Source organism: Vitis riparia, chromosome 10 (genome assembly GCF_004353265.1).
Source record: "Vitis riparia cultivar Riparia Gloire de Montpellier isolate 1030 chromosome 10, EGFV_Vit.rip_1.0, whole genome shotgun sequence".
In the NCBI taxonomy this organism is placed as follows: Eukaryota; Viridiplantae; Streptophyta; class Magnoliopsida; order Vitales; family Vitaceae; genus Vitis; species Vitis riparia.
In genome coordinates, this window is record NC_048440.1 from 13,960 (window position 1) to 24,994 (window position 11,035).

The 11,035-nt window shown below is 41.2% G+C and overlaps 1 protein-coding gene across 1 annotated transcript; it reads right to left on the reverse strand.

The window, feature by feature from the left end:
• Positions 1–2,248: 2,248 nt before the first annotated feature.
• LOC117923851 lies at positions 2,249–2,698 on the reverse strand. Its single transcript, XM_034842345.1, has one exon. The coding sequence runs from the start codon at positions 2,696–2,698 to the stop codon at positions 2,249–2,251; it is 450 nt and encodes a 149-aa protein (XP_034698236.1).
• Positions 2,699–11,035: the final 8,337 nt, after the last annotated feature.

Sequence of the window (11,035 nt, forward strand, 5' to 3'; positions counted from 1 at the left end):
TCCGGAATGATTGCCGCACACACCCTCATGTAACTCAACTAATTCGTATAGGGCTTGCGAGCGGTCTAGGCACCTAAGGTAGAAGGCCTATGAATGATCGCTTGTAAAGGTGCTCCTCGATTATGGTGAAACGGGCAGCTTGTACCAGGATCTTATGCACCTGCCTGGGCTCATTGGGTAGAGAGTCTGTCCGGAGGTACCTTGTTATGACTTTCGTCCACTCCTGGTCGTCTCCTTGCCTCTCCTCAATAGTATTGCAAGTGGATGCTTCTGTGATGGAGGGATCAGTTTGCAGGTGTATGGACAATAATATGGCTTCTTTGATGGGCAGGGAAGCAGCTATCCCTGCCAGGGCGTCGGCACCTACGTTATCAGTTTGTGGAATTTTTTCAATTGTCCATTGGCCGAACTGTTGTAGGGTGTCCCTTACTTTGGTCAGATATCGCGCCATGCATTTGTCTTTGGCTCCGTATTCCTCCTGCATGTGTCTTACCACGAGTTGGGAATCACTATAGATTCGGAGCTTGGAGACAGATAGTGCCAGGGCAAGGTCTAATTCGGATATGATGGCTTTGTACTCTGCTTCATTGTTCGACATGGGGAATCCCAGCCGGATAGCTTGCTCCAACTGTTCCCCCGTTGGGGATTGCAGCAGAAGCCCTACTCTAGATCCTAATGATCGAGAGGCTCCATCAACCCGCAAGGTCCACCATTCTTCTTTGCGTGGTTCTTTGTCTTGAGCAAGTTTTTTGGAGTATTCTACCACAAAGCCAGCCATTACCTGCCCTTTCATGGACAATCTCGGTTAGTATTCAATCCTATACTCGCTCAACTCTATGGCCCATTGAAGCATTCTTCCGGTCAGGTCCAGCTTGTGCAGGATGTTGCAAAGGGGTTGGTTGGTGAGTACGACCACCGGGTGGGCTTGGAAGTAAGGGCGGAGTTTCTAGGCGGCACTTCGAAGGGTTAAAGTCGTTTGCTCCATCTTTGAGTACTTTGTTTCTACGTCAGCCAATGTCCTGCTAACATAATAAATAGGTTTCTACTCCCTGTGCGTGGGGCAGCGGAATACAACAGCGCTAATTGCCCACTCTGACACAACCAAATACATACACAATTTTTCTCCAGGAAGGGGGCTGCTCAGGATGAGTGGTTGCGTGAGGTAGTGTTTGATTTTCTCGAAAGCCCTTTGGCAGCTGTCTGTCCATCCAGTTGTATCGGCTTTTCGTATTGCCAAGAAGAAGGGTCACAATTCATCAGTGAACTGGGGTATGAAGCGTCCCAGTGCGACAAGCTTGCCTGTGAGGTGTTGTAATTCCTTTTTGCTCATGGGGGGTGGTGTTTTCATGACTGCCTTAACTTGATCCGGGCTAACCTCTATCCCTCTTTGGCTGACCATGAATCCCAGGAATTTCCCCGCACTCACGCCAAATGCGCATTTGGATGGATTCAGCCTCATGTCGTACTTCCTTAGGAGGTGGAAGACTTCTTGCAAGTGAAAGGCATGTTCACCTCGGGTTTTGCTCTTAACCACGATATCATCAATGTACACCTCCACTATGCGGCCAACTAGAGGTTTGAAGATTTTCGTCATCAGTCTTTGATAGGTGGCACCAGCATTTTTGAGTCTGAATGGCATGACTTTATAACAATAAAGCCCATGCAGTGTTATAAAGGCTGTTTTTTCCTCGTTGGTCGGGGCCATGGGGATTTGGTGGTATCCGGAGAAGGCGTCCAAGAATGAGAGCATTCCTTGTTCGAAAGTGGAGTCCACGATCTGATTTATCCGCTGTAGAGGGAAACTGTCTTTCGAGCACGCATTGTTGAGGTTGGTGTAATCAACACACACCCGCCACTTTCCTTTCTTTTTGGGGACCACTACTACATTTGCCAACCAGTCCGGATACTCCACTTCTCTAATAAATCCGGCTTCCAACAATTTGTCAATCTCGTCCCGGATAATTTTTTGCCTGTTTGGGTGAAAATGCCTAACCTTCTACCGGACAGGTCTTGCCGACGGAAAGACGTTAAGCCTATGAGAGACGACTGAGGGGTGGATTCCCTTCATGTCAGAATGCACCCATGCAAAGATGTCATGGCTTTGTCAGAGGGTGTCTTGGATGTCCCGTGCCTCCTCGGGTGTCAAGAGGGAGCTGATATGTGTGAGGTGAGTGCTTTCTTCTAAGATCTGGATTATTCGCAAGGGATCCGCTTCCGGGGGATCTTTGTCCACCAGATTCAGTAATTGCTATTGGTCAAATGCATTGGAGGGTTCGGGGAGGGGCTCGCCCTCTTTGCTGGACCCAACCTCTCGCACTATCTGATAGCACTGGCGAGCGGCCAACTGGCTGTCGTATAGATCGATTTGTCCATCTTCAATGAGAAAGCTTACCATTTGATGGTACGTAGAATGGATGGCTTTCATATAGTGCAGCCACGTGAGCCCCAAGACAGCATTGAGAGGGGACAAATCTTGTACCACTGAAAACTGCACATTGAGAGTGATTGGGCCTGCTTGGACCAGTAGCACAATGTCTCCCAAGGAGGTAGTTGCCGCTTCATTGAATCTGGACAAGATCTGCCCAGGATTTTCAAGGTCGGATAGTTCGCATCCCATCCGATTAATTACTGACGCCTGTAAAAGATTGGCCGAGCTGCTTGGGTCGATTAGGATACGTCTCACATCAAAGTCTCTCATCCCCAGGGATAGAATGAGGGCGTCACGGTGAGGTTGTAATATTCGTGTGGGATCTACCGGGGGGAAAACGATTGTCTCATCTACGGGTCGGGGGCCCCGCCAGTTATCCTGGGCCGGATGGAATTAATGCGCTCACGCACCGATGCTTCTCGCAACAACCTCTGCCTCTTTCATTTGGAGTTGTACTCCTCATCTAGTGATCCTCCATAGATGTAATTAATGACGGCTTTGGGGGCGACTGGGGTCCTAGAGGTCCCAGAGTCGCGGTTTCGGGGAGTATCTCTAACTTCGGCTTCTGAGCGGAGGTATTGCTTCAAATGTCCTGCTTTTATGAGCCTTTCTACCAAATAATAAAGGCTCCTGCATCGCTCCGTAGTGTGACCATGCTCTTTATGGTAAGCACACTTCTTGTTATGGTCTCTTTTGAATGGGTCCGTTCTGATGGGTCCGAGCCACCTGAAGTCGAACAGGTCTTAGATCATAGGGAAGAGTTTTTCATATGATATGGAAAGGGGCGTGAGTGGTGGCAGTTCTAGACGAATTTGCTCCTCCTGCCTTCGACCAGACGGCCTTGGTCAGTCCAGAAGTTTGGAACTTCTTTCCGCGTCGCTTCTGGAAGTCTATCCGGCGACCAAAATTTGCTAAGTGGCCGCACGCACATCATCTTCCAGCATTGAGTATTTGCTCGCGTGCCGGAACAAGTCATCCATTGTCGTGGGAGGCTTCTTAGTGAGTGATTCAAAGAATGGAGTGTTTGGGCATATGCTTCGTTTGAAGATTTAGAGGACAACATCCATGCTGTAAGCCTCTACTTGTAACACAGCCTGACCAAACCGTTTCACGAATTCTCTTAAAGACTCATTCTCTTGCATTTTTATGTTTTGTAGGGTGATGATGTTCTGTTTATGCCGAGCGGAGCACAGGTAATGCCCCACAAAAGCTTTCGATAGGTCCCTGAAGTTATCGACAGAGTTCGGGGGTAGTCGGTGAAACCATGAGAGAGCCTGACCTTGTAAGCTGACGGGGAATACCTTGCACAGCAACGCGTCATTTCCTATGTCGAGAGTCATGAGCTGTCATTAATGCATGATATGGTCGAAGGGGTAGCTAGACCCATCATACGCATAAAATTTTGGCACGATGAATCCCCTTGGAGGGTCGTAATGGATAATATGCGAGCAAAAAGGCATGGAGAGCATGTCATCCAGTCTTTTGCTAATGGGGCCGGAGAGTGGTTCATTTGATGAGTTCCTTCCGGCTTGTCGTAACCCTTGATATGGGAGGTTTTTCTTAACAATGGGTGCGACCGAGGGGTCAGGGTACTTTTCCCAGGTTGTGGCCACTGGCGGCCTTGGCTTTCCAGGCTCCTATGGGCCTAGCCTTGCGCACATCGCATCTGACAACTGGGGTCTTTTATCGCGTTGTCTCTTTGATGAGAGACGGGTAGAGTCTGAGCTTTCACCTTGGGGAGCTTGGTACATGGGTGTGGGTCGTTCCTGAGATCGATTATTGCGCACATCAGGGATGACTCCCGCAGTCCCGGGATATATCGACTCTGGATTAGGCCTCAAGTTTTCCCCTTGACCTCTTGAGCGTTGGACACGAGAAGGCCCCGAGGACGAAGCCTAGATACGTAACACAACATTTTCTTCTCTCAGTCTTGTTGTTTCCTAGAGGAGAGCCTGCATTTTTCGCTCGCTCTCCAACTGTTGTCTTTCCATGGCTTCAAGCCATTCGAAATAGCCTTCCTCTCCTCCAGTCGATGAGCGGCTCCTGGAAGGTGTGGACATCTTCGTCGTTAACTAAGCAAAGGTTCCCACAGACGACGCCAATGTTGAAGCCTGACGTCCCAGGAATCCCCGCAGCCGCCAAATGGACACTTGCTTTCAACCAAGGATAATTCCTACCTCAATCAAACCTGCACAAGATGTCTGGACAGGATGTCCGGACACACCCACCGACGATTTTGTCAGTTATTACTCTGATGATCGATCTGCTCTTTTTTTAGTCAAAAAACTTACCCCTCTCTTTGTGTGAGGGCCCTTTTATAGTGTCTGAAGTTCTGCCCCCCTTTAATGGTGGGATGACTTTTTGGCTTGTCATGATGGCCCTGAGGTGATGGTAGAATCATCATCATTCTGCAAGCGGTTGTCAGAAATCGTAGGAGATGACTTGCCATCATTCCTGTCTTTTCGGTCTACAGGCGGTGATTGCGGGTTGTGACAGGCTGTCTGAGGTGACTCAGCATAGCCTGCGTTTTACGGTCGAGGGTCCGGATAAGGGAGAGCACAGTCCGAGTAGAGGATTTGAGAGTGTCGTGTGCCCCCCTGGAGGGACTCGGGTAGAGAGCTGGTGTGCCACATGTCGCATGGGGGAATGCAATGCTGGGCTGCCACGTGGGCGTTTGGGGGGTTCCCTATAGGTAAGACCCCAGCCTCCTTCCTCTTTCCTGTTCTCTGCTCTGGTTCTCTTCTGTTCTTCTCATTTTCTTCAGCCTCACCTCTCACTATACTCTTCTTTCTCTCACTATCTCTCACACATTCTCTCTGGTTCTCCTCTCAAGTTATCTCTCACACATTCTCTCTGGTTCTCCTCTTTCTTTGAAAAAAAAAAAAACCTCTAACACCCTCCAGTTGCTAACACAAAACACACCTCCCAAAAAAATGCTCTACGACCCCTCTCTTCCCCTGTCTTGCCTCCCAAGTTAGCTTCTTCCTTAAGCTATTTTTTTCTCTCTATAACCAGCAGCAGAAAAAATATCTTATCCTCCTCTGGTTTACTCCCCAAGCAACTCAAAATATCTCACCCACAACCGAATCAACTTGCTCCCATTAACGGAATACACTCCTCTGCCAGATATTCCTTGACATGTGTCGCCACCCTATTGATTCTTCAATCCACTATTGCGATTCTCTACTGTCCAACCATTTAGGCAACACGTGGGCTACTAAGAGCTCTCCACCTAGCAAAATAAAACGGCACAAAATGCACCCCAAAATGGGAGTCTACAATAATATAAGTGAAAGTTGTAGGGGAGGGGAAAGGGTTGGGCGCAGTTGGGCTGGGGGGGGAAGATTAGGTATGGGGAAAGGAAATAAGGAAAAGGAAATGGTGGGGGGAGAAAAAGGAAAGGTGGGTTGGGAAAGAAAAGAAGGAAAATGGTAGGGGGAAAGAAATGGGCCAAAAAAGAAGGGCCCAAAAATAATATTAATTTTAAATAATTAATAAAATAAATATTAAATAATTAATCAAAATAATATTAAATAATAAAATAAAATAATGTTAAATAATTTATTAGAATAATATTAAATAAGTAATTAAAATAATATTAAATAAGTAATAAAAATATTAATTAATTAATTCATTATAACATAATATAAATAATTGAAGTGAAAGAGGTGGGTAGGGGAAGAAGGAGAGGTGGGCTGGGTCAAAAGTATAGCAAGGTAATATGATTTAATACAACACTGCACCCAACACCCAATGCACGCATCCCAAGACGTATAGTCTATAGTGGTTGTAAGCTTCTCGAGGCATCTCGTCTATAACAGTTTCATGCATCCTAAGGTATACTGTCTATGGTAGCAAGGTAGTGTGATTTAATATAGCACTACACCCAACACCCATGCATGCATCCCGAGGCATTCTGTCTACAGTAGTTGCGTGCATTCCGAGGCGTACTGTCTATAGTGGTTGCACACATCCCAATATATACGATGTATAGTAGCAAGGTGATATTATTTAATACAACACTTAACCCAACACCTCCCCGCAGGCACCTCGAGGTGTACTATCACGCTCAAGACCCACTCCAAGGGCATGACAGTCATTTCACACCTTAAACTTGAAGGCTTAAAGTGTAACCTGACCCAAACAATTATTTTGTAACTGGAAGTTATCAATTACCAAATATTTGTTCAGAGTAGCAGAACAAAATTCTAAAATCTTTAAAACTTAACTTTAAAACTAAGCATCCATCAACCAAAATCCATTATCCAAATAGATTGTAAACTCAAACAATTCAAGTGCTAACAAAAATTTCATGATCTCCAAATCTCAACTTCAAACTATCATAAAAAAAATTAAAAGTTCAATATCTAAATAGCTTCCAAAAACCAAATAATCCAAATAAACATAAACTTATAAACTAACAATGTCCAAAAATAACATCCTAAGCAAAATCCTAATGATGACCATTCCCCGGCCTAGCCATCACTCCTCGCTCGAACTAAGGGTACCTGAAAAATTATCAACAAATAAGAATGAGCTCAAAGCCCAATAAGGAATATTAATGCAGTCCATGGATCAAATATTTCAAGTTCACTTGCAAAATAGGAGATATTATAATTAATTATTTTCATAAACCTTTGAGTTAGTTTTGCCAATACATTCAAAACTTTTAATTGTACACTTTCATTTTTTATTCAAACATTTTCATATCAAATTCAGTCAAAACATTCAAATAATTTATTTACTCTGATCATCAAACATCAAATGGTGCCCAGTTAAGTGGGACTTTTCAAATAGGTGGCTAGCCTCAAATTGTTCCTTTAAGGTGGACGGAACCAAACACTACTAGTACTTGTAACCTCTAACCAAACTCCTAGAGGCTAGGGTCCAAATCAATTACATTCCCCACCAAGAAATGTAAAGGTCAACTATTATATCTCGTTGATAAGGGCCAAAAAGTCAAAAGTCAACTATTATATCCCGTTAACAAAAGTCAAACAAACCAGAGTCAAACACTTATTTCAATTATTCAAATTTGCAAAACATGATATCTTCACATTTCTTTATTGTAAACAAAATGTACGGTTCCAACATACTTTTCATGCAAAACATATTTGATCCATGCATAAAATGAATAATAACTCAAAACGTTTCCAATTGATGTATTTAAAAATTTGTTTCTAAAAAAAAAAAAAAAAAAAAAAAAAAAAAAAAAAAAAAACTGCATTAATTTCTCTTACCTCAAAAGAAGTCCTTAAAAAACTTGGGAGAAAAATAATTATGGGAAATCTACTCTTCACCTAATATAACATAAGATAAATAACTATTACTATTTATCTATAATTTAACTAATCTATTCCTTATTTAAATAAAATTATTAAATTCCCAATTTGTTTCTAATAACACATTACTAATTTAATTAAATTGCAATTTTATTTCATTATAAAATTCTACAAATTTTTATTTTTTATTTATACTAAATCTCTCATTCTATTTATTACATTAAACCATTATTACTATTATCTTATTTATTAACCTTAAACTAAATATTATTATTTTATTAATTATCAAATTCACTAGCCACCCAAACCATTACCCACTTGTCTCTAATACACACAAAACCAATAAAACAAAGCAAGTTCTTTCGATTGTCATTATCATTATTATGATGATTCATTATTTATTTATTTTTTTCTTGGTTTACCAAGACCTTCCTTCCATCCAATGCACACGCCTCTTTTTTTATTCTTTCTTAGCCCTGACATGCCTTTTTTTTTCTTCCAACAATGTGCACACAAATACAATGCCTCAATACCATAAATACAAGTATCTATATCACCCCTCCAAAATCCAGAAATCATGTAATTCTTCTTATTATTTATTTATTTATTTATTTTCTTTTCAATCTAAAGCCTCCACAAACGACTTATTTATTTATTACCTAAATCTAAAATTTCTTTTCTTCCTCTGATTTTTTCCATTTTAAATGTATTTATTTATTTTTCTATTCCATTGAAATTTTTGAAATTTTCCTATCTTCATCAATAAATCAACCTATACTTGCAATTTTTCAGCATTTTGATCTAAAAGTTAAATAAACAAACCCTAACCTAGATATGGATTTTCCAAAATAATATCTAATGTGTTTGAAATTAACTAATGAATCTAAAATCTTAATCTAGGAGTTAGAATCTTACCTGGAAAAACATGAACTTCAACTCCGAATCTCTAACCCTTGAGCCCTATGATCTCCAATTCTCTACTTCTAGGTGATAGGATTTTCTGAATGAAAAAGACAAAAGGAAAAGTCCAATTTATACCTAGGACTTTTAATTTTAAAAGGACTCTTTCACCCTTAATGAATTTAATTAATTACTTAATTACTTTATAAATTACTATTTTGCCCCTAGATTAAATTTTAGGGTGTTACATCCTCCCCTCCTTAAAAAAAGTTTAGTCTTCTAAACTTGATATACCTAGGTCTTAAAAAAGATGTGGGTGTTTTTCTCTCATCTCCTCTTCTAATTCCCAAGTGGTTTCTCGAATACTGTGATTGCTCCATTGGATTTTTACTAACTTTACAACAGCATGACGTAGTACCTTGTCCATCACATCCACAATTTGAACGAGCACCTCTTCATAGGTCAAGTCCTCAGAAATTTGAATAGACTCCAACTCCACAATATGAGAGGGATCATAAATATATTTCCTCAAAGTCGAAACATGGAATACATTATGAATCTTAGATGAACTTGAGGGCAAGGCCACTTTATAAGCCAAAGTGCCTACTCTTTCTAATGCCTCAAATTGTTCCATAAAACGAGGACTAAGTTTCCTTTTTCTTCCAAATCTCATTATAGACTTTGAGAAAATAAAGGTTATGCTTGAAGGAGAAAAACACCTAAGAGGGGGGTGAATTGGGTTTTTTAAAAACTTTTTCAACACAACAAATTCAAGCACAATATAAACAAGAAATAAAGATATAGAGTTAGAGAATTCAAACTCGGATTTTATAGTGGTTCGGCACTTCCTTGCCTACGTCCACTCTCCTCAATCTCCTAATCGAGTGAAAGTTCCACTAGCTTGAAGCTTCAACCAAGCTTCCAATCCTTTACTCTTGGATTTCGGCTCCAATGGGCTCTTACACAATCTCTTCAAGATTCAAACCTCTTGAAGGCTTTAACACTCAAGTTTTATAAGAAAGAATCCCTCAATCTAGCTCAAAAATAGCTCAAATACAAAACAAAGCTAGGATGACTCACAAGGGTGCACTAAAAAATATGCAATTGATTGCAAGTGTTCTCTATGTCATAAATGAAGTGGAGCTCTCAATTTTAGGTTTCTAAGCTCGGGAGCCAAAAACAACAAAAGACAGCCTTAATCAGTTGAGCTGGGGATCGACCATTTCACTAGCCGTTGGAAGATTTAATGCTTTGGCAGGTTACTATTGCCTTGACCGGAGGTCGATTGAGAAAAGGTGAACCTCAACCGGGAAGAGGAAGCTACTGGATGAGAGAGAGTGTTTTTGGCACTCCTCGACCGGACCTCGACCGGACAAGGGCAACCGGTCGGTCGGTTCCCTAACCGGTTGAGCCAGTTGACCAGAGCCTCAACCGGTTCAGCCTTTTAGCCCCAAAAACCTATCATTTTCAATTCATTTCTTTTCTAACACTTAGGTAAGGTCTTTAGGTACATTAATATACCAATTTTGAAACGTTTTGCCTAAGGTACATTTGATAAAACTTGGGTTTTAATCAAAACGAAATTTTAAAGAATAAATCGAGTTTTCAAAGATGCATGAAAAGGTATGAAAAACCTAAGTGCACCCATGCACTCATCTTACATTCATTTCCTATGATCAAAAGTCTTCCAATAGTCTCAATCTTGTATTCTTTTGGTCCTTTGATGAATTTCTGAATTTATACCTGAGATTCTTTATCATTCAAACCAATTAGTCACTTAATCGTGGTTGGTTATCATCAAAACTTGATTGGGAGAACCCTTGGGCTAACAGAATTCATAGGTGAAACTTTCAAGAAAACATGATCACCCACCTCAAATTCCAAATCTCATCTGGAATTATCAACATAACTCTTCTATCTACTTTGTGTTGCTTTCAATCTTTCTTTAATTAAAGAGACCTTTTCAATAGTTAACTACATAAGTTTAAGCCCCAAAAGTTTCTTCTCTCCAACATCATCCCAACAAATAGGAGATCGACATCTCCTACCATATAACGCCTCAAAATGTGCCATCCCAATGCTAGCTTGAAAGCTATTATTATAGGCAAACTCCACTAGGGGCAAATAATCATCCCAATTACCTTTTAGGTCCAAAGCACAAGCTCTCAACAAATCTTCCAAGACCTGAATTACCCTCTCTAATTGACCATCAGTCTGCGGATGAAAAGTAGTACTAAAACTCAACTTAGTACCTCATGCTTTCTGTAAACTATGTCAAAATCTAGAAGTGAAACAAGGATCTCTGTTAGATACTATAGAAACAGGTACACCATGTATTCTCACAATCTCCTTAATATAAAGAGAAGTCAAAAGATCCATAGAAAAATTGACTTTCATTGACAGAAAATGAGCAGACTTTGTCAAT

Bases quoted from the DNA above. Each gene is read 5' to 3' on its own strand.
- LOC117923851 (XM_034842345.1), bottom strand. From the start codon at position 2,698: ATGAGAGACTTTGATGTGAGACGTATCCTAATCGACCCAAGCAGCTCG.